The 24,581-nt window shown below is 37.2% G+C and overlaps 1 protein-coding gene across 1 annotated transcript in view; it reads left to right on the plus strand.

The window, feature by feature from the left end:
• INSC (INSC spindle orientation adaptor protein) overlaps positions 1–24,581 on the plus strand; it is a 107,070-nt gene that overhangs the window by 23,422 nt on the left and 59,067 nt on the right. Inside the window, exons 2-5 of the mRNA XM_076343383.1 lie at positions 13,307–13,652; positions 14,155–14,207; positions 15,873–15,996; positions 18,488–18,601. Of these exons, the coding sequence (XP_076199498.1) occupies positions 13,307–13,652; positions 14,155–14,207; positions 15,873–15,996; positions 18,488–18,601 (637 nt within the window). The remainder of the gene's footprint in view (positions 1–13,306; positions 13,653–14,154; positions 14,208–15,872; positions 15,997–18,487; positions 18,602–24,581) is intronic.

A 24,581-nucleotide genomic window follows, 5' to 3' on the forward strand; every position in this document is an offset into this window, starting at 1 on the left:
ATATTTTTGCCTTTCTCCACTATGTGTGCTATGGTAGCATCTGGAAGCTCCAATCAAGATCAGAATGCTGTGTATAACGCTCAGTACAAAAGCAAGAACATGTCACTTCGTATGCTAAGCAGAGGAGAGAGACAGAGTCTAGCAGGAGAGAAGGATGGCAGGAGGTGACCAAACTTGTCAGAATATTAGTAGGAAAGCAAAGAGTAGAGCCCAATTTCATTAATTTCTACTCAAGGAGTCTGTCCACTAGATCGCTCTGCTGCTCTGAGTAAATTTATTGTGGCTGAAGGGCCATACAAGCTTTAAGTAATTCAGAAAATACAAGTCTGGCTGTGTACAGTGAGTGGAGTGCAAGCATTTCCTGCTTCTGCTTGGCTCAGGGGTCTCTGGCAGCTGAGCAGTAGATACATAAGCAGAAAGAATAAAATAGTAGTATCAGCAGAAGGAAGGAAAAGAAAGAGAAATCAGAATTTTGAAGTACATTCAAAAGGCAGGAGTGAAACAGGGTCTTTTCCAATTAGATCAGAGCCTTAGACATAACCTGTTGCTTGGGAGGGATGTGGTGTGTAGGGAAGGGAAATGTCATACGCATATGTGTGCATGTACAAACATACACATATACACACAGAGTAATTGGCGTTATTGTACCCTAATTTGGAGCATAAGGAAGGGTCCAGGTGGGGAGACTAACACAGTAGGTCTGTGTTTATTAAATAGCCTTTTAAGAAGTGATTTGACTATCTAGCACTCTGGTCTAGTATATACTGTCAGTTATACTTTTTCCAATGAGGCTTTTGTTCAGGAAATCAATTTAATATGTATGAATACTATCTGAATTCAATAACCATGCAGATTAAAAGAGAAGAAGGTAAGAAATGCTTACTTTATGTAATTAGTAAGGAATAGATATTAAACGCAGTCATAGTACCCTGACTGAACAAAGACTTAATTTTCAGTGCAGACAGGGACATTAACCATCTAGTTTTGACTCTGTCATGTGCATGGAAAGAGGAAAAAACATATCTGAGGAAGAAGCAAAACACAACTCCATCTACAAAAGGCAGGGAAATGACTCTATTTAGGCTGCTGAACTTGCTAGCAAAATTTTGTAGTGACTCCAAGTGGAAAGTAACAAAACATAATGCTTATATCTAAGGAGTGAGAGAGGATGGAATAAGAGATAACTGAAAAGGAAGAGAGGAGAAATTCAGGAAAAATTCTAGTAAAGAGTAGCTAAAGGCTTGGGATTAAATGGGAAATGGGATGCCAAAACATGAACCTATCAAAGATGCATTGTACTGAATAACCTACTATCATTCGCTGATAAGGTAAATTTGTTTTCCCTATTTTCCCTTTTAACAAAGGAAAGTCAGTGGAGATTACATACATGGTAATTTACTAGTAAATACAGAAAACAGTAGCTATTAGACAAAGGGTAAAATGGGAAAGGGTAATGGCAAGGGTTATTTTTGAAAGCAGAGAATTAGAAGTAGAATTCAAGTATTGAAGAAAAAGGATGAGTAACTGTAATCTCAAGGTTATGCATTTAGGGGCCGAGAACAAGTCTGCAACAATTTTAGCTCATTCAATGGAAAAAAAAATTAGTAGAAGGACCTATATATACTAGTTGATAATGAGATGACTGTGGCTGCATTTGCCAATAAGATGTGATGAAGGCAGCAAGATCAGCCCTAGACTGTATGAAGTGAGATATTTCTGGTGGAGATAAGGGTTTACTAATGTCACTGTGCAAGTTACTGTGAGACTTCATTTGCTATCAAGCATGATATCAAGTCTTTCAGTAAAAAACTAATTTTTCAGCAGCTACAGATCTACCAGGCTCTTTAGGGCAGGGGGAGTGGAAGGCGACGTAGTTTCATAAAAGGAACCTAAAGAATTTTGCTTGTTAAGTCTTGCAAAACAGAAGCTGAGAGCATGTGTTTGCTTTCTAGAAATGCATTGGAAAATAAATTCTTATTTAAAAGGAAAGATGAAACGAAATGGGAATGAACTGGCTTTTAAGAAATTTAGATGAGAAATAAGGAATTTCTAACCATTGGAGCAGTGCAATTCTAGAATAGCCACTTAATAGAACACAATTAAGCTCACAATAAATTATTTTTAGAGTTAATTTTTAAGCCATGTATGAATGAATCTGATCTGGTTGCTTCTGGTATCAGAAGAGTGGATTTGATGATGTAAGATTTCATTTTCAGTCCTCTGCCTTCTACAGAAGTATACAAGCATGTGCTTAAATATTGAATTTGATTAGAAACTGGTTTCTTATCTGAATGAGACTACTTAAGGTATTTTTACCAACTCATTCTGATAGTTGTGATGCTGTGTTGCTAGTTTTCACCTTTTTAACTTTCTAGAAAAGCCGACACCAGGCTATGCTTTTTCTTACCCCTTTTTTGACAGTTTTAGCTAGAGCTCCCATGCAATAGATGTGACTGAAGGTCCCCAAATTTCTGTAGCCTCCTGAGTGATACTCATAACTCCCTGTAAAATGGTTGTTGCTTCCTTCATTAAGTAATTCAGGCTTTACTTAATCAGTAGGGTTAGGACCTTAAATGAGTAAATAGTAAAAGGTGAAAGGCTAATGCTGGTGCTCATAATGCATGTCATAACTCCTTTGGAAAAGGCACAGAGAGCTGTACTGTTTGTTATTAAACTACAAATTAAGGCAGATTTGGAGGAAGCAAAAAAAAAAAAAAAGTTCAACGAGGCACTGGCACTATTTTCATGGACTCTCATGTTAGTCTCCAAATTAGTCCTTGCTTGTGATTGTGTCTGAGCATTTCCACAGCCTATGGCCCCAAATAATTTCCAGTGTTGTTTTTCTCCTTCTCTCTTTCATGTCTATTTCTCCGTCCCTGCTAGGTGTTTACAAGGACTTCTCTCTTACAGCATATTGTTCTTATAAGTCTATGAGGAATATTGTCCCATGCAATTACAAGTGTAGCCTGAGCATCAGGAAGCAGTGAACTGGGATGAACTCTCTGGTTAATATCTTGGGCACATTCTCTCCTGCTGATGGCCTTGTTGACTTTTCTGTCACACAATGCAGGAAACATGCCCAGCTATTTATGGGAGTGAGAACTTTGTGTGTACTCAGTAATTAGCAGTTTAAATGTATGCTGATGACAACATCCCTTCAAGATTATCAACATACTTCAGTCACCAAGTCGGACTTAAAGTCCTGAAAGAAGCTGTAAAAATGTTCTGAGTAGATCTGCCTTGTGATGTTCCATCAGGCTATGCTGTTCTGCTTACGTTGGGCTAAATACTGTCCAAAGTCATGGATTCTGTCATCGTGCACAAAGCTAAGACCCCTCAGCTCTGGTATCTCATTTTTCAGAAAAACTATAACTGTGCCATGTTTTTGCAAGACCCAGGCTGTCATTTGCAAAGAGAACAAGAGTGGTGGGATTTTGCCTATTCAGCACTGCTTTTGTCTGTGCATTGGAGAATAGTTTCTTATCTCAGGACCTAACCTCAGATGGAGGGAATGGTTACTTCATCCAGTTCATCAAAGAGCAATTTGCCTGAGGAATGAAGAGAATCTGCTTGCTCACTGCAGAACAAGTAACTTGCTGAACAGAAGAACCAATATCCTTCACAAAGCTTGGTCAGCAGATTTTTTTTTTCCACTTCATGTATAACTCTTCTGTCTATATCACACTGATATTCTGTAAATATCATTAAAAATGAACAGGAGCTGCTCCAAGAGAGAATTAATTGGATAGTCTTATCCTAATTTTTTTTTGTGCAGAGCACAAAACTGCCATATGGTTTGGCAGGTTTGGCTAAGTGCGAAATCTCGACCCAGAGAACTTCCAGGCCAGTGTAGCTGATGGAGTGCATACTACTCCTGAAATGAACTTGCGGAAGAAAGCAGAGTTTAGATGATGATCATCAGTGTCCTGTTGCAAATGGGTTATCTCTGACCTTCAGTGAGAATGGACTCTCTTACCCATAGACAGAATAAAAAAGGCCAATAAAACAATATTAAGGAAAAAAAAAAAGAGACAAGAAAAAGTGCTCCATCACAGAGTTCCACTTGCAGAATTTGATAAGTTAACCTTCATTTCTAGTTTTACCAGTGGTCAAATGGACATAAAAAAATATAAGCATGTCAGTAACTCATACCAACACATTTGGGTGAAGGGATTTAGGAGCAGTGGATTTATATTGGCAGTCCCCCACCCCCACTTCAACATGAATGGACTCTCAAGCAGCAGGGCCAGCGGGAGAGCATTCCCCCTCTGCCCCTATATTGTCTGAATTGTAGAATGGCTAAAATTGCCTGCTTCTAAGTCAGGTGGATTCCTCAATTTGGATCAAAGTCCATCAAGTCTGATCTGAGTCCATAACAGTTTACTAAGTCTGGTTATGCTAATATCATAGGGTTCACCAAGCTAATTGGTTTTGGAAATTTTAGTCAGTTTACTAGTTTATAATGACACTACAAATGCAATAGTATTCATTGCAAGTATGAATAATACTATACAAATATAAATTTCACAGACATATTTTAGTTGGTGATCATTGTGACAATATTAGCATACTCTTTGTTCAGCTTTACCTGTGTTGTAGTTTAACCTGGCAGGCAGCTAAACACCACACAGCCATTTGCTCACTCCCCGCCTCCAGCGGGATAGGGGAGAGAATCGGGGGAAAAAAAGTAAAATTTGTGGGTTGAGATAAAGACAGTTTAATAGGACAGAAAAAGAAGGGAAAATAATAATAATTATAATGATGATAAAAGAATATATGAAGTAAGTGATGCACAATGCAATTGCTCACGGACTGATGCCCAGCCAGTTCCCGAGCAGCGGTCACCGCCCCCTGGCTAACTCCCCCCATTTATATACTGAGCATGATGTCATATGATACGGAATACTTCTTTGGCCAGTTTGGGTCAGCTGTCCTGGCTGTGCCCCCTCCCAGCTTCTCGCTGGCAGGGCATGAGAAGCTGAAAAGTCCTTGACTAGTGTAAGCACTACTTAGCAACAACTAAAACATCAGTGTGTTATCAACGTTATTCTCATCCTAAATCCAAAACACAGCACTGTACCAGCTACTAGGAAGAAAATTAACTCTATCCCAGCCGAAACCAGGACAGCCTGTAGCAGGCCAATTAACAGCCTTATACTGTCATTAACTTGCTAATAGCAGGGTTTATTTAGCATTTTCCTCCTTTCTGTCAGGAAATTATATTCTCTTTTACTGCTGTCTTTACTTTCTGTGAACACAGTGGCTTATGTGCTTGTCGAGACAGCTACTGTTTTAGCAATTTAATGTACCAGGCACAAAGTAAAAATCCACAAAACCAGTTTGAACTAGTCCTTTTGCCTTCTGACTGTCCCTTCAGTTGGCAGAGGCTGGAAAGGACCTCACCCTACTTAAACTCTAACCATGTAAAGAAAATTGACATAAGGTAAGTTTATCCTAGATTTTACATAAGCTAATCAGCAAGCTGAATTGGTCTGTGATTTTATATTGTGTCTTCCTTATGTTCTATAGTGTGCCAGTAATTCTGCGATGGTATAATATTTCCAGACGTTTTTAGAGGGACAACTTACAGTGAGGATTTCTCAGAAAAACATAAAGATTTGAGAGGAACATTGGTGCAGCACTTAACACTAAGTGATTTATGTGGCCTTTTAAATAGGTGCGATGAAGCTATAGTTAATTTACACATCATACCTTATATATTACAAGTGTTTATAGTGTTTTTACTTTCCTTATAGATGTTTCTATATCAGTGAATGCATAAGATTTCACAAAATACAGTAGCCTGACCACAAATGTTTAGTTCTAAGTTTCACAGGCTGGTCTTCATTTGATCTCCCTGCAGAAGTTGGTTGTATGCTTAACAAGGTACAAGCTGTTTGTGGTTTTAACATATTTTCTCTATAGTAGCATTGATTTTGAGGAGGCTGGTGGTTTGAGTAACTCCATCATCCCAGAGTGCAGATGGCAAACTGAATTTGGTGGTACTGAAGTTTCAGTAAATGGCAAGGAGGGACCATTGTTGGTTTCAGGTCAGGTGAAGAGACTCATAGATATCAGTTACCAGAAAAGTAGCAATATTGAGGTGTCCCTAGTCAACAAAACAGGTAACTTATTACCGCTATTGTAATACATTTGTATTTTACTTGTGATCTTTGAGTAATTCTGGTTTTGTTACCAATATTTGTTTATTCTGCCCATTGGCATGCTGATTCCTGAAACTAGTGGTAATGCCTCTATTACTTCTGCTGCATTTCTTTGTGGTTTAAACCTACTCCTAAATCAAATGGAAATGTTAAAATGTAGAAGGGTGATTGATGCTGAGAGTTCTGCCTTCCACAATACACTTCAGGATATCTGGCTGACTACAGTGCACCTTTCCTTAAGTTGTTTTGTTTTGAGAAACGTTTCAGGGCTGTAGTTTGCATTATCTGTTACTGACTTTATTTGGGGAAATTGTCAGACTTCAGTAACTGTAATGATTGAGTAATCATTGAAGCAAATTAAAATACCATTTTAATATAACCTGTTAACTTTTTTTGAAAACTAGGAACTAACTTGCTTTTATCAATGTTTTCTAAAGATTTAAATAATCATACTAAACTCACCTTTTGTCCAAGTGAAGTTGGATTGCTGATGTTCTACTGGAAAAGAAGACCGTAAAATCAAGGCAGGGAAAAAGAACACAGTGCAAATCATCACACTACTCTTTTAGCTTGCCACATCAATTACAAATACCAAATATTCACAGACCTCTATGACCTTAGGAATGATCTACAAAGCAAGTGTGTTCACTTAAAAATCAGGAGTCTGATTCTCAGCTACCTTAAAATTATTCTGTATCTTCTAAGCTAGCTCTCTAGCTAGCTCTATAAAATTTTGCTAAATACAGTATCATGGATCTACAAGGCTCTTTTATGCAATTAATATTAATAATTAATTGAGCGGTTAAACATTGGAACAGGCTGCCCAGGGAAGTGGTTGAGTCCCCATCCCTGGAGGTATTTAAAAGACGTGTAGATGAGGTGCTTAGGGACATGGTTTAGTGGGTGGTGGTGTTGGGTTGACGGTTGGACTCGATGATCTTAGAAGTCTTTTCCAACCTTAATGATTCTATGATTCGAATATTGTGTAAAGCAACTTGAGGATAAATAAGAGTCGTCTCTATAGCTCTTCACTAAATCCTTCCACTGAGAGTTGAGTTCTGCTGTCCATTGTATTGATGTAGAAACTGGCCCTGGGTATATCGGGTACCTATGAATAATTTTAAAAATATAAATTAGAAAAAAATTAGAGATGATTTATGTTCAAAGAGGGGGCTAAATCCATTCAAGAAGTTGTTTGTTGCCAATTAATTACCTACCGCTAATTAGAATAATAAATTTGAGCGCAGTCATAAGACTTGGCATTGACTTTCACCGTAGGCTTATCTGGAAGCTGTACTAAATGCTGCCGTTAGGATTGGTAATAAATCTGTCATAATAGGTGAAAATGGATAAAAAGGCTAAGAAGCCTCGAAAACATAATTTGACTGAGCAGAAGTCTTTACACTTTATAAATATGACCACTGGAATTATTCACACGAATTGATCAGCTCAGACTTCAACACAATGTTATAAAACACGAAACCTTTGCACTTAGTGAAACTCAGTGCTAAAATGGAGGTATAACTCTTTTTCATTATAACATTTGCAATTTAAAAAGAAGTATATGTGCTGCCAGTAAAATTGTAGTAGAGAGCTCCAAGCTGGAAGTTTTAAACAAATGATCTAGTTATTCTTCACTTTTGTATTCAAGTAACACCATCATGAGATAGAGCAATTCTTAAGATGTCAATCCATCTTGTCTATCCTAAAGATCTTGTGATTCTTTAGTTAACAAAATACTTACTAGAGGATAGAAAATAGCAAAAAAGAAGAGAAATGCTTGTAACAGAACTCTGAATATGATATGCCTCTTTTTAGAAATTTAAAATGTGATTATTATTTTTTTATGTGAGTCTTTCTCCAGGATGAAATTTCCCTGCAATGTGTTATATAGTGCAGAAACATCTGCATGAAACAAGGTCTGAGCATTTTTTGAAGCAATGTGCTTTTAACATGCTGTTGCTCTAAGTTGGTTTCAGCCAGTGACACCGAACGATTTTGTCAAAATAACACAATTTTTAAAAGACTCTGACTTTTGGCAAGCACACTAGAATTCAGAGTATTCAAATTGCTAGTTACTCAAGTTCAGTTGAGTGCTCTTGAAAACTTCATCAAATATTTTACAACCTCAATTAAAATAGAATGACTTTGAAGAAATGCTGGAGACTTTCGTTTGAATTTTTATTTTGCACTGAATTATTTTTACTGCTATTTTTACATGAAATGCTGCTTTTATAGTGTAGAGTCTAGATAAATTGCTTTTTTGTCAATATGCCATGACATACTAAATTCAGAAATTCTAACTAGTGGGGAACTACTGTGTATATATGTCAGGATCTCTGCCAGTTGCCCAGCTACTGTTGCTCAGTTAAACAGAACTGGGGAGAGTCACACCAGTAAGCACCCTTATGCTCGAACCAATCTTGCTTAATGTATTTAATGACCTGAAAAATAGTTAAAAAAGCAGGACAACACTACTTCCTGCTGATGCAAAACTGTTCAGGTTAATTTAAAATAATGTGCAAACACAAAAAGTCTCACAATACTGAGTGACTGAAATGCAAAATGCCAGAAGAAATTGTATGTTAATGAACCTAAAGTAGTGCATGTGAGGAGGCGAAGGGAACTAAAGAACAATCTCTTTCATCATACATATAGAATAGCAAACTCTAAATTGTATATTATCACTCATGGAAAAGATTCTGAAATCAAAATAAGTAGATTTTTCTGGAAGGTAAAAATGAAACAGCTCTGTGGAAAACACTTAAGTAAAAAAGAAATTTAATTTTGGGAATTCTTGGAAAATAGGGACAGTGCAGAAAATTTAATTCATAATTTACCTGAATCTTGCATATTGCGTGCTGTTCTTACCATCATATCTTAGGACGTAGGAAAAGTGGAAAAGGCTTTTTGAAAAGGTGGGGAGAGTACGTGGATGGTCAGAGGAGTGGAATCACTTCTGTATGGTGACAGACTAGATAAATGGAGTTTATCTACCTTGGAAATGAGATAACCGAGACAAGATAGGGTAGAGCAAATAATGACTTACACGAAGAGGGTGAATGTGGAACTATCATTTCAGTATCTCTTAGCATACAAGAACTAAAGAGCTGTGTTAATACCTCCAGGCAGCAAGCTTAAAACAAACAATAAGAAACACTTTTTCATACAAAAAATAATTGAACACTGGGAGACACTGCCACTAGATGTTGTAAAGGCCAAAAGTTTAACTGAGTTCAAAAAGGGATTAATGGCTACTTTTGTTTCATGAATTGTAAAAACATACTGCTCAGACACAGCTTATGGCTTAGCAAGTTCCTAAACCACTAATTGCCAGAAGATGGGAAGGAGGGGTTGCACAGCTCTTGCCATGCCTCTTATAATCTTTCCTTATGCATCTCCTAATGGCCATGTTGGGAGCAGGATAATGGGCTAGACAGATTTTTCTGGTCCGACCCATTATGGTTGTTTTCATTTTGTAGGCGTAGATTTTTTTTTTTTTCCTTCAGTAATGGGGAGACAAAATGGAAATTTTCAACTTGTTTTTGGAGTTCAGTAAATGCTGTCTTGAATATGATTCTTAATAGCTAATTAGGAATGATCACACTTTTTGCTTTCCTTATTTTAATATATAAAAAATTAGTCTACAAATTCATCTGCTGAACGTTTAGGAAGATCTTCTCTAAATACAGGGAGATGTGCATGTAGGTGAATCATTTATATATTTTACTTGAGTAATCATGATATATGTGTGTTTTAAAGAATAATGTGTCAGAAAAGCTGGCATAGTGAGCAGGGGGAATTTTCTGTGGTTCTTCTGTCTGAAAGGAGGTGAATGGTATTATTTTTGCCATTGCTGTGAGTTAAGGAATACTGTTTCAATGACAGAACATCCTAAATTCTACAGTTGTACTTCTGACAATTAGTAGGAACAGAGACAAACAAGGAGAGTTTCTTTAACATCTGTAACTTTTTTGTGCAACTCTATCATCCTTTTTTCTCCTCAGAGTGAAGACTGGCTTTTGCGATTAAAGGAAATATGAACAATTTTTTTTTTCTGACTAACCTTCTATTCTAGGTTTTTTCCATGTGAATTTATAATGTAGGAGTTTATTTGTACTTACTAAACAGAGATTTAATCAATTATCATAATGCACTTTAGAAATGAAAAATACATTACTCTGTGTCAAATGTGTTTATACTGTACTGCATGCAAACTACGCACATCTTTATAAATCATGGTCTCAAACTTCTGAAGTTGTTATTTTTGTTTATTAGGAAACCTTGCTTCAGATCCAAAAAGGCAATAAGGAGACTACACATAGCAAGAAGAAAGCAAGCCACAATCGATCCTGAAATGCAATTACTCAATATTCAAAGCTGAGTGAAATAAGGACCTTAAATAGCAGTAGCCTGTAAAGTTTAAAATTAAAAGTAGTTTCATCGTATACGGTGAAAAGGGGGTTTGGATCAATGAAACTGATCACTTGTATCTTGTTTGCTGTTGATTTATATGAAATTATACTTGAGGTGAGCCTCCTTTTCATATGTATGTTAATAAATTTTGGTCATTTGTGGAATATTACTTCAGTGGTTTAGAAGGAGATTTCTTGAGTTCAGGTGGTGCTCAGTGTATAAATGGAAGCACAAGAATTAAAAAGGCCTTCCACCTGGTCATCCTTAGCTTGGCTAATGTAATTGCAGATTTTGTTTTAACAGCTTTATATAACAGCACAGAGCATTACTGCTGTGGTGCTGAGTTGCAATAAATCAGTAGCTGGATTAAAAGAATGGGGGCTATAAAACAAACTTTCTTTTTGTCCTTTCTGGTATAACATCTTATAAAACTGCAGTGTGTATCCAGAAGGTTGACAACAATCCACTACACTGTCAGACTAGCTGTAGGATACCAATAGAAGTTTGGAAAAAATAATTAAGCCCAATCTCTCTTGCTTTCTCTTAATTTCATTTCTTATCTCTCATCTTCACTTCTTCGGAATACCCTTAGTATCAATCCGTCTTTCGCTAGAGGAAGAGGTACTAAAATTTTGAACTATTTCATGTTAAGAAGACTTGCCAAAAATTAAGACTGCATCTTCAGCTGATGCAAACTGTCAAAAAAATTATTTTATTCATTGTAGATCAGAAATCTGAAATTCTTGCTGAGTAAAGTGCCCCTTTTGGAAGTGTGTTGTGTATGCAAATATTACGTTCATTGGTCATGCTTGTGTTTATAAATTCTGCAGAAATTGTTTTAGACACATAATCAAAATCTGCTATGCCATGGAGACTTGCAGTGATTCTTTGAACTCTTGGCCTCCTGCTTTGCTTTATTACCAGTGGATGATGTTGCATTGACAGGGTATATAATGGGCCTAGTGGTGGACAGATATTGATAAAGTCAGTCTTTACCATTGCAACCATGGTTAATTTCAGCAACCACCACTGAGAATCTTTTAAGCTTTTGTATTAAAAAAAAAGGAAAATTCAAGTAATTTGAAAATTTGTTTTTAACAATAACTTTTGTCTTTTTCCCTTAGCTCTATGTAACTGTCCCTTATATATTTATATATATACTTATTATATATCTACTGTTGATAGTAAAAATGGTTTTTTAATATATTTATGTATATATTTACAAGAGGAAGTGGTCTCTTGTGAGGATTGGGGAGGGGAAATGTAAACTGAAATAATCTGGACCTTCTGTTAAATCTGAAAAAAATTTTGGACAGCTGATTTCTGGAGATGGACAGTGTCTGTTCTGTCCTTGGTTTGGAAGCAAGGGTCAGATGGGACCCCTTGGCAGAGGTGATGCTCCTTCCTTGGGAAGCTCCCTCCTGCAAAGGGAAACAAAGGTCCGACCAGCCTTAGGTGTGGTAGACGAGAGCCAAAATACAAAGCTGGGAGCCTGCATTTTGTGCAGGTGGTCTGAGAGACTGCAGGAGGCAGCAATGGGCCAGGCAGGCCTCAGAGAGAAATTGCCATACATTAAGCAAATTTCCAGGGAGTCGAAGGGATGAGGGTGTTGCCATTAAGGAATTCCCTGAGCTAAATGAAACAAAAGCAGAAACCATAGCCTGTCTGCAAAGACAAAGTAGGTAAGGATGAATGTAGTTGTGCAAACTTTGCTCTGTCTGACCGAGGGTCCTATACCTGACCTTTATATACTGTTAGATACAACGTTAATAACACTAGTCATGTCTAATAAAACCTGACTCTGTATGTGTGTATGGTTGGGGTGAGGATTAAGGTTTTTTTCTTAGAATCTGGGAATCTCACTATAAGAAAAAATTCTAGGCAACTCTACCTGAAGGCTCTAGGGAACTTGGGATCCCTCACAAAGATAAGCTCAGAACAGCTGCTGTCTTGGGTACCACATTTTACTAGCTGGAGGATGCAAGGGCACAAGATGCAGGCCCATTGCCCTTGTGTCAGGGTATACTCATCAAGGAGTTTCCTTCAGCCTCACTGGTTCACAGCATATTTGCTGTAGTGCAAAAATGTGCTTTGGAAGTCAGATGTGCAAATTGTACAGAGAGCAATGAGAAATAAGGGGGAAGGTAAAGGACTGGTCAGGAAGTAGAATACAGCTGAGGTTTAAGGGATTATGATATGGCAGAAACTGATATTGCTGACAGTATTGTTCACTGTCTTGGTTTGGCGGTGTCAGTGTGGGTGGAAGGGCTTTTGAGAGATGCTGCAAGGTAAAACTTTTCTATTAAGTGTCTAACAGGCAAAGTGTCTAGAAAAAGCTGACCGTACAGTGCCATAAACAACAAGCAAACACACCCATAACTTTGCTCCTTCATCATATTAAACTCTGAATGTACAAGAAACATTTCCCCCAAAAGTGTAGTCTAAACTTTTCCTGTTTACTTATCTCTAATCTCTACTAATTTTTCACAAATAAATTTATAGCAGGGTATGTGGTGTAAAGGTGATTAGAAACCCAAAACCTCTGTTTGGAATAGAAAGCTAAGCATGTCACTGTGTTACTGCAAGAAAAATTGTTTGTTCAGGTAGTTGCCTTTTGTCAATCAATTGCAACCTGGTAGGTGGATGCAACCGTATTGTATTGCTGGTGGTTATTCTAAGGTTGTTTTGCTTTACCTCATTCTTCCTTCTCTTTCTCTGCCTTCTAGCATGCACTTAATTCAGGTGGACTCCGTTCAGCGATGGATGGAAGATTTGAAGTTGATGACAGACTGTGAATGTATGTGTATTCTCCAGTCCAAGCCAATCAGCACTGAGAAGGATGAACAAAATGAACTTATCCTTTCCTCACAATATAGCACATGTGATAACTTACAGCTGCTATTAAAAAGAGCTTGGATCATCAGCACAGAGTTGACCAGGATTGCTCAAAAGCTGGAGAAGAATAAATGGCAGAGAGTCCACAGCATGACAGTAAGAGTCAACTGCCATGTACGTTCAATGATAAATGAATACAATACGTTCAACAGGAATTCTTCAGAAGAAATGCACCAGGTAGGATGCCTTATCTGATGTCATGTTTGTCTTGTTGTTTTTTTTAATTGTAATAATTAAAGCTTACTTTAAACAATCCATAAGAAATCCTTACGTACTGATATTGGTCCCTTGTTTAAGACTTTCTAATCCCTTTTCAGCTATGGAAACATTCTTGACTCATTTTGGATCCTATTTTATCATAGGCCCGATTCTGAATATTAATAATGCTGACAAATTATGTTGAAAAAAGTTTTGGTTTTGAGGACTACAGGACTAAAGTAATTAGATGCCCCATCTGTGAGTTCCTTTGCATTTACAATGTAGAAAATACTACTTTTTTGTTAACTTCAGTTTTACCTACTTGTTTTATGCAGAAAAGTAGAAAAAGTGTGTCCATATGAAATATTATGTTTCTGGAGGGTTTTCACCTAATTATCATGAACAATCATTATTTATTTTTAAAAAGCAATTGCGTGTATGGATATTGCTTTAAAACCACTTTCTCTTTCTCTTTCTGCAGTTTGAAAAACTTTTAATAGACAAGTGTTCAGAATTTACAGCATTTACAGAAAGGTAATTTAAATTTTCTAGCTGAAATATTAATTTTGATATTTTATTATGTTGTGGAATTTCTAATGAGAAGTACAAATCTACTAACACCCTCAAATGTTTGAACTAGGCTCCCGCAGCTCTGAAAAGCTTTCTAAATATTAGCCTCTGGTGCATGAAGTGAGTTGCTTTTATTTAAAATGCATCCTAATGAAAGATGGGATCTGCTGTTGCAGAAAGAGCCTGGCAATAGACACAAAGCTGCATGCGAGTGGATTTTTCAGGGCTTTTAGATATTGAGGGAGAAAGTCTGGCTCTAATGATATCAGTGACAAAGTTCCCTTCAAGTTCTGTGAAGCCAAGACTTCAGCTGGTGTGAAAACTTATGTTGCAAGACTGTCGTACTACATGTTCCTGTATGCACATATCCATGTACTAGTAAATCAAACCCAAATAAATACACATGCCTTTAAATTGCGGTTGTAGGTTTACTCAGCTCCATGCACTCCAGAATGCTGAAACTGGAAAATAAGACTCTCTCTATAATTCTTCTCATGATATTTCCCCTGCCTAACATAAGTTATCATGTTTCCTCCAGCACAGTTCAATCGGTCTTTTTCAATTTACTTTAAACACTGTGCAAGTCATTCTGCTCAGGGAATCATCAGGGAAAAAGACACCATCTAATTATCAGGAAAGAACATTTCTTGAGCACTATTGCTTTTTGCCAAACCCACACAGCTCAGACTTTACTTTTATATTCTACTATGAGACACACTGATTTAATGAGAGCTCTGATCTCATAGTGTCTGCCCCAAATCATCTGTCTCCCTTCTTGTCTGTTTGACAAAAAGTTGATATAGGTGGGTGAAAGGTAAAGCTGAAAAGGGGACCTACTGTGTAGATGGAGACACTGATCAACCAAACTATATCTTCCATTACAGTGGCCTGCCTGGTTGGAATATGTTTTGACAATTTAAATGAATACAATTCTGTGAGGAAGTATTAGTTATTTCATTTGAATTGTATGAAGTTTTCCATCCTTATCTCATTTCTTCAGTTACAGCCAAATATCACTGGTTACAGGATAGTTATACTAACTCTGTAAAGCTGCTGTATGTAATCTTTCTGCACAGAAGGCCACATTTTACTTTTGAGTATACTGTTTAAATTTAAACGAACTTTACCCATCTGGGCACACATTCATTTTGGGTCCTTATTCTGTTGTCATTAAACTATGGCAAAGAAGGTAAAGAAATGAAAATTATTGAAAGCACTTCTTTGGTCGTGAAAGATGGATGGATATACACAGCTGCAGTTGAAATGCAGGCATCCTAGAGTGACTGTAACTATAAGCATAAGTGGAAAATAGCAGAGTTACACTGACATAAACACAGCATCTACAGCAAAATTTGGCCTGCAGTCTGCGAAGTAAATTGTGATCCCAAAATTACTCATTAATGTCCACTGTTGTCCTTTGATGGTATACTTACTATGTCTAGACAAAGCCTTGATTAAAGTCTGGTGTGATGCTAATGGCACAAAGACAGTGTCCTCATGTGAACAGCTGAATTCCCATTATATCCCCATTATTAACACAGAGCTCATCTGTGACAATTGGCTTGATAAAACAATATGCATCTGTTGCATCTTTTTTCCTTCATCGCTTTCCTTTCTCTTTCTTTTCAGGTGCATACAAACTGAAGATGAACAGATACTGAAGTCCATGAAATCTTGTGTTAATGAAACACTTACTACTGTTGCTCAGTATTTTGGCCAGTTAATAGAGCTGGTTTTAACACATGAGGCACAGGTTAGTTTATAGTTTAAAAAAAAAAAAAAGTCTTTCCAAATTGTTGAATCTTGAAGAAAAGCATCCATTAAGAGGAGGATTATAATTATAGCTCTCAATTTTCAGCAAACTTACGATCAGTAATTAAAATATCTTGCAAAGAGATTTCGGTGTTTGTACTCTCAAATTCTCCAATAACCTCAAATCCCAAACACAATGATCTTGTGGCTCAATATGTTAGTTACTTTTCCAGATAGGCCTCCTTCATTGCGAGGCATCTAATTTCTGGAGAATATCTTGTTAATAAGACCTTTTGGACGCATTTTCTCTTCCTTTCATGCAGACACTGCTTTTCTTTAGAAACCTTGAAAAAAGTCTCTCCTGCTCTCAATGATTCTCATTAAAAGCTAAACTTTTTAGAAGATGTACATATAGCAAGTATATTATTACAGCACACATTTTAACCAGTGCATTTCTTACACTCTAGGAAGTAGTGATAAAATACAGTGTTGTGTACAGGTTATACGTGTGTGTGTGTAACCTTCCAGAAACAGTGCTGTATCATTGCAGGCATGATGTGTAGTTTCCAGTGGTGATCAAATGTAGCTAAATACACTGAGTAATAAGGCTGAGACTACAAATGCATTAAATTTTTTCCATTAGACCATTCTTGAAATAGTAGCAACTTGCAAGTCTAACCAATCTATCTTGGCTTACACTAGTTTCTTTCTTAAGATCTCATCAGTAATTCCTTTGCACCCTCTAATCTTCCTCAAATAAAAAACCCCAAATGTAATTAAGCTCAATTAATTTGTCCATATTTTAGAGGTGATGTTATTCTTTTATTTTGTCCCTACAGAAAAAAAGGAAATGAGAGGCTTAGTGATGAGGAAAAAGTTAAGTAGTATTTACTACGGTGCTAAAACAAAATTAATGCATGGTATTGGTTAAATTCTAACATACGTTGATGCGTTAGAATAGAAGAAAAAAGTTGTGGCTCTTTCTGAAACATCCCTTATAGTTTTAAAAGATTATTGCTAGGAAGTGAGAATCTCCAGAATACATTTGCAGAATTACAGTCAAATTAACAAGCTACTTGCTAATATGCTTTGGTTAGGATTTATGAGAATTAAATGAAATGCCATATATGAGTTGAAGTGTTTAAATAAATTTGCATATTGCAAATTCAGTGAGTAGGTTGTGGTTGTTTTGATGCTTATTCTTTTTAATCTGAAGAGCAGTTCTCCATTGCTAATAGTTCTGTCTTGGGGTACTTTGACACCTGCTGACACACCTGAAGTCCTAGTCCCTTTTTCTTTTAAGGGAGCAGAATTAATTACTCTGCACCATCTCATATGTATTTGTGTGACTGAAGACTTAGATTAGAGGTCATTAATAAAATCACTTTTAAGAACAGTTTTCTGAGCCATTCAGTCAGGCTGCGTGTCCACTTCTGCCATGCAACTGCATTGTCTGTGGGTAGTTTGCTGCCCTGGAGCAGTCTAAGTGTCTGTGTGAGAGGCCAGAACTCTCAGCTTAAATTGTGTACTCAGGAGCTTTCTTTTCTAATCAGTGTATAAGGATTTTATTCAAGATAGGTTCATATCAAAATGTGAATGGATAAGTTATGTCTGTTATGGAACATTTTTCTAAGGGGAGATGCTAAAGGTGGGAGAACACAGCCTCTTAAAGGGGAGATAATTGAAATTTGTATCAATAACAGTGTAAAATGTGGGATGTTTCTTTCCACTTCTTTCAGGTTGGATTAAATATAAAAATGCTTCCCTTCTTCCTCCTAGCAAATATGATTAATTCTTCCTCTAATGATTGTATGTACTTTCAGAAAGAGTAAAATCAAATACCCTTCATATTCTTCTGACAGCTGTGTTTCTCTGTGAAGCTGCAATGGCACACATGCAAAAGCAAGATAACTATTTACAAAGATAAAAATATTTAACCTATTTCATACATTGGAGAAATAAACTATATTTCTCTATGAGAATTCCCTGTATTGGTCAATGAGATTTTCTATGTATACTGAGAATAGTGATGAACCCAGAGCCTTAGAAAGTAGCGTTAGAAAGGCTGTAGCAATATTCCTTATAAATAAGGTGGAAATCTTGTATCACCTTGTGATACAGCTTCAGCAGTAAGACAATTAGTTGCCTGCTGAAAATTTTAGTTCAATCCCAGGCCAAACCCAACAATAATTTACTAAATAGCTGAAGAGTTCTTTACTAAATGTTCTCACACACATACCTGTTCTCTTACTCTATTCATATTTATTTTTAAATATCACTATTCTTGGTTACATCTATTCAAATGCGATGATAAATGCGTTAGTGTTACCAGTTTGACTCCTGCCCATGTTTTTTTTCCTTTCCTTTCTCTGAGTGAGAAGTAAGATGATATGGATTAAATGAGCTAGACTTTCTACTCCATCTTATCTTTAAATATAACACTGATGTTTTTCATTGGAAGTAAATTATTTTTATTGTCTTATGTCACACAGAACCTGATGAGACAAATAGAATTGTCGGATAGTGTGTACATCACTGAGTCAGCGATTAGTAGTTTATTCAGCCTTACCCAGGAAGGTGCTCACCTGTGCCGTATCATAGCTAAGGTAAGGGGATTTATGGATTAATCCAAAGTAAACTAGTGATACAAGTGAGTTATTTTACTTAACACAGTAGTGGTTGCAAGTTTTGAAATGTACAGTACAAGATGAAATTTTGTATTTCAGGAGACAAATAATCTAGGTTAAAGAACAACAAAATCTACTCTGAGAAACTATTTTTTTTTCTTCTTTTGCTGCTTTTTGCAAGCCTTACTTACTTAAAATTATCCTATTAGATTAAGGAAAAAAAAAAAAGAAATAAAGGCCGCAAACCCCAAAATCTTTAATTCAATAAAGCTCAATGCCTGTGCAAGCTCCAACAGGCTTCTGGGCATTGATTCAACTACAGTTGTCTTTGTGCCACCTAATGTATTACCAGTCCCTTCAGCATTTTGGGCATTTTTTTAGTGTCTCTCCTGACAGTACTTTTTAAGTACCAGCCATGGAAGTGGAGAGAAACTTTGCAATTGGCCATGCATATGGCTGACAAGTACGCAGAGAACCAACAAGGCTCTTCAGCTGTGTGTACAGAGTAGGTTATAGATATTATTAAAGACGTAATTTTAAAAATACTTTGCATCCATTATTTTCCTTTTACAGAGGAACATCATTACAGTTACTTCTGGCAGTGTGTGTTCTCATTCACTGAGTAATTGATGCTAACTTTTGGTATAAACGAATCATTCTGCCAAGATCAATGATACTGGCAATCCCTGCAGAGTTTGCACCTTTGAGGACACTTGGATCTTGAAAAAGTGAGAAAGGCAGGGTATTGTGTGAGGTTGAGCATAGGATAATCGCATCCACAGTGTATATAGAAAGAAGAAAACCTCCTTTCCCAAGATTCTGCTTGTGGAGTGGTGTGCCAATCCCTTGTCCTGCTCAGAGATGAGGTTAAACAGTGGCATTTAATTAATTTTACTTCCAATCTGCCTTTAGATGAGTGTTTGCACCATAAAAGGTACTGCTCTGTTCTGAAGGCTGTGAATGAGGTAGACTCAGAAACGTGTAGTGGATCCTGGCAACAGCTTGAGAGGCTTAATTTTTTCTAAATTGATATTTGAGCTCCATTCAGTGGTATCCAAAAACAATGTTAAAATATTGAGTATTGAGGAAGTGCAGAACTAACAAATCAGGGAAAATTGGTCTTGTGTTTTTTATCATTGTGTAATTCCATAACAGTTTAATTTAGCAGAAGTAAAGTCCGACCTTACATAAATCACTAAGTTAATTTATTGCTAAAACCTGGATGTGTCACAGGTTTACAAGTAAGGAAATGCATCCCCTTATGCAAAGAACCCTAAGTGGCGTTTGGTTGCCAAATTACAGCGGTGATTGCATCACCTGTCCTGTGTGTCTGTTTCCTCTGTGCCCTGTGAAATACATTTGTCCTGACTCACCGTCATCCTTCATCCTCTGTATTGCCTCAGTTATCTGCATCAGTGAGCAAGGTGGCAGAGGAATTGTAACAGACCAGAATTTTGAATTCAGTCACTTGAGTACTTAGCTATGACAGTGAAAGAGCTGGGTGATTTTAAAAAAAAAAAAAATAATCTGGAACTGTGCCCACTCATTAAGAGGGTGAGAATGGATTCAATGTTTGTAAAGATCTCAAAATCTCCCACAGATACAGAAGTTCCCTTGAGAGTTGTCATTATCTTTGTAAAAACTAGCCAGAGAAGTGGAATATTTTTTTACTGTGAAAGCAAAACTCAACAAATTTCTTCATTTAAACTTGAAGTCTTACTCTCCATGACAATGTGTGATCTTGTGGAACACTGTTGTTAGCTTTTTTCCTGTCCCAAGCTATAAATTACAACTCTAAAGCACACCAAAATCTTGGACATGCAAACAAAGAACCATGATAATATTGTAAAACTACAATATTATAGGAACTGGTTTCTCACTTTATGTTTTGGTAAGAGTGTCTTCTCTCTCCCTCCCTCTACTCCCCCACCAATATTTTTACCAAAATTTAAAAATGCTTTGAAATGCTAATCCCCCATGCTGAAGTGTCACCTGTAATTTTATTCCACCATTCCTCAACTTTTTTTCTTTTAGCATGTAACTTTGTAATCTGCTGTGAAAGAGTCATGTTGCTGACTCACCCTGGCAGCCACCTAGTTGTTCTCGCTAGCTGTCAGAAGTATAAAGACTAAGAACTCTAACGCAAATGAGTAGTAGCAAGGGCAAGATAAGAAATGGAGGGAGAAACATAAATAATAATAATAATAATAGTAATAATAACAATAATCCTTGAATTCTGAGCTAATAGAATAACAAACATTGAGCTGTGAGTTTCAAACCATAATATGTAGTGTTCATCTACAAGCAACTACACTGGTGGCAGCATAATGGAAACTCCACTGGTTTAGATAATTTTAAAAGCAAAAAGAGAAAATGAGGAAAGGAAGAGCCAAGTAGAGTATTTGTTCCAATTACCAGGGAAAATTTTTAGTCAGGTTTCTGTCTGCAGGTCGGTTTCCTACCTTTGGAACCAAATGTTGCTAAAATATTCCTCTGTCAAGTCTTATGACGCATACTTAAGCATCAAACTGTGACTAACTTGCTGTATCATTGTCTGGGGTTACATTGCAGGGATGTATTCACAAAAGTCTTTTTTATTATATTGTGGATGTATGGATTTTTTTTTTTATTACATTATGGATGTATGGATTTGATGAATGGACTGTTCGGTGGATGAGGAATTGGCTGGATGGTCACATCCAGAGGGTAGTGGTCAATGGCTAAGTGTCCAGATGGAGATCAGTGATGAGTGGTGTCCCTCAGGGGTCTGTACTGGGAGCAGTACTGTCTAATATCTTCATCAATGATATAGGCAGTGGGATCGAGTGCACCCTCAGCAAGTTTGCAGAGGACTCCAAGCTGAGTGCTGTGGTTAACATGCCTGAGGGACAGGATGCCATTCAGAGGGACCTGGACAAGCTGGAGAAGTGGGCCCATGTGAATCTTGTGAGGTTCAGCAAGGCCAAGTGCAAGGTCCTGCACGTGGGTCGGGGCAACCCCCGGTATCAAAACAGGCTGGGGGATGAAGGGATTGAGAGCAGCCCTGCCGAGAAGGACTTGGGGGTACTGGTGGATGAAAAGCTGGACATGAGCCAGCAATGTGCGCTCGCAGCCCAGAAGGCCAATTGTATCCTGGGCTGCATCAAAAGCAGCGTGGCCAGCAGGTCGAGGGAGGGGATTCTGCCCATGTACTCGGCTCTTATGATACCCCCACCTGGAGTACTGTGTCCAGCTCTGGAGTCCTCAGTACAAGAAAGACACAGACCTGTTGGAGCAGGTCCAGAAGAGGGCCCCAAAAATGATTAGAGGGATGGAACACCTCTCCTATGAGGACAGGATGAGAGAGTTGGGGCTGTTCAGCCTGGAGAGGAGAAGGCTCTGGGGAGACCTTATTGTGTCCTTTCAATACTGAAAGGGGGCTTATAAGGAAGATGGGGACAAACTTTTTAGTAGGGCCTGTAGTGACAGGACAAGGGGTAATGGTTTTAAACTGAAAGAGGGTAGATTCAGAGTAGATATAAGGAAGAGATGTTTTACGCTGAGGGTGGTGAAACACTGGAAGAGGTTGCCCAGAGAGGAGGTGGATGCCCCATCCCTGGAAACATTCAAGGTCAGGTTGGATGGGGCTCTGAGCAACCTGCTCTAGTTGAAGATGTCCCTGCTTACTGCAGGGCGGGTGGACTAGATGACCTCTAAAGGTCCCTTCCAACCCAAACTATTCTATGATTTTATGATTATATCTATTAGATTTTGATCCTGGGATCTTTCATATTAAAAATTACAAATTAGTCTTGGTTGTTAAAACTCTACCTTCATGTTCCAAGAGCATAAGGAGACACTAAAAACCAGAAATTATAAATTTTGAGTGGACTTGAGCACTTGTCAAAAATTAACATTAGTTGAAGTAGACCGGTTTTAAATTGATTTGGCTTTGTAACAACCAGAAGAATCAGTAAATATCAGTTCCAGAGTTACAACAAATAAATGCTGGGACAGTGATACAGATAAAAAGTCTTTGTTAATAAATCCATTTCACTGATGACGATCAGAGTCTAATGCCAACTGTATTGAACTGGGTGCTATAATAATAGTCTCCTAAAAGAGAGAGAGGCAGAAATGGTAATGAAGATAGCCAAATCTGCTTATCACATCCTTTTTTGGAGAATGTTTGACTATTTGAGTCCCATATGGATGTGCAGCAGATTACTTGCTCTGAGAAGCTTCTAATACACCTTGGCCTTACCATCTTTGTACATCAGTTCCTTTTCTAGCAAGTATTTACTATGAAGATTTCTTTGGAGATCATCTTTCAAACTAATTATAAAATGTTGTCCTCCATCATGAGGAAAGGCTTGATGAGAATTCACTGCGCTTTGAGTCATTTCAGGCTGAAACTGCAAATATTACACCTTAGAGTTGGATGCCTTTTCTCTCCCCTCTTTATTCACTCAACTCACTAATGCACAGTGGGGCTTTTTATACTCATGACCTCCTTCACATACTTTTTGCGATTGTATTTCAGGTGATTTTGTTATCTACTGCTAGCCCTTCTGAACAGCGTTTCAGGGATGTCTCCAGGAAATTGAATTCCTACTAATCCAATATAGGAGAGAAGTAGGTCATCAAGCAGTAAAGCAAGTTCTCCTTTTTGTCAGATATTGCTTCACAGAGTATGTGAAGCCTGTCCCAAATGAAACTTGAATTACAGCAAGAGCAGCATTTCATGTGTTATTTTGGCATTTCCAGTTTTTGACCAAAAGACTGCAAAGGATAAATAAAAACATACTTAGACATATCAGGAGCTTTTGGAAAGGTGCAAGTTAATCGCCAAAGCAAGCAAAGCTCAGTGCTGTTATGTTTCTTTGTCTGAATAGTACTGTTTACCCATTTGACCAATTTATGTGTATCTCTATCAGATGGGATAGTTTTGTCATCATTGCAAAAGATACAGGGGACAAATCTTGAAAAAGGTGAATAAATTCTGGGGCGTGCCGAGATCCCAGTGAGGAGAGTGGTTTTTGACAAGCCATAGAATCAGGTTCAGTATTTCCTACCTATTCCATATTTTACTTACAGCTGTCTAGGTTCATTACTTGTGATCAATATTTTACAACTTGGTAATGGCACACAAGGCACAAAATAAACAGTTTACATCTTCTCCTGACAAATGCAATGATAAATCACTTCCTGTCCATCAGAGGCAAAAGCAGGGCACACATTTGTCATACAGAAAGCTTGAAGCAAATGTGCCGACATCACTTGAGCTTTACTAGTGTTGTCCACAAAATTCTGCTTATTATGACTAAAACAGAGAATCAGATCATCTCCAATTCCACTGAACTATGGGGACTTTCAAACTGATAATAATAAAAAAAAAAAAAATCCCGGTTACCTTAGGTTTGGGGAGAACACTGTAATAGCTTTTTTTTATATTTTTCATAGACAATTACTGCTTGGGTGAAATATCAATATCCTTTTGTGGAAGGAAAAATATGACTGAAACTTTTTTTTTGTTAGTGTATTGCCTTTTTTTAATTTTAAAGGCTCAGAAATGTCTTTCTGCAGTAGGCTATATATAACAGTACTAGATATAAAATAACTCATACAGACACATGTGCACTTGTTACAATTCCAGAAATAAATTTTACTCTCAGCAAACCTCAGTAAGCCTACTGTTTTCACTGATCTCACAGAAATTACATGTACATGTGCAAAGATATAATATAAAACTTCTATCTTGAAAATATATTGAGATGTTAATTTTCTCTAATTCTAATTTTCTTATAAATTGGTGTATATTTTTGTTAGGCTGAACAGATATCTTTGCTTGCTCTATTATTTTCTATTCTATTCCAGCAGAACTAGTACAAAAATGTAGAATTGAAAACGAGTGAAATCTGAATAGTAGTCCGGAGGTTTTATGTCAGTACAACCTGTTGAGCTTTCAAATAACACAAAT

This window comes from Aptenodytes patagonicus, chromosome 7, assembly GCF_965638725.1.
Source record: "Aptenodytes patagonicus chromosome 7, bAptPat1.pri.cur, whole genome shotgun sequence".
Classification (NCBI taxonomy): Eukaryota; Metazoa; Chordata; class Aves; order Sphenisciformes; family Spheniscidae; genus Aptenodytes; species Aptenodytes patagonicus.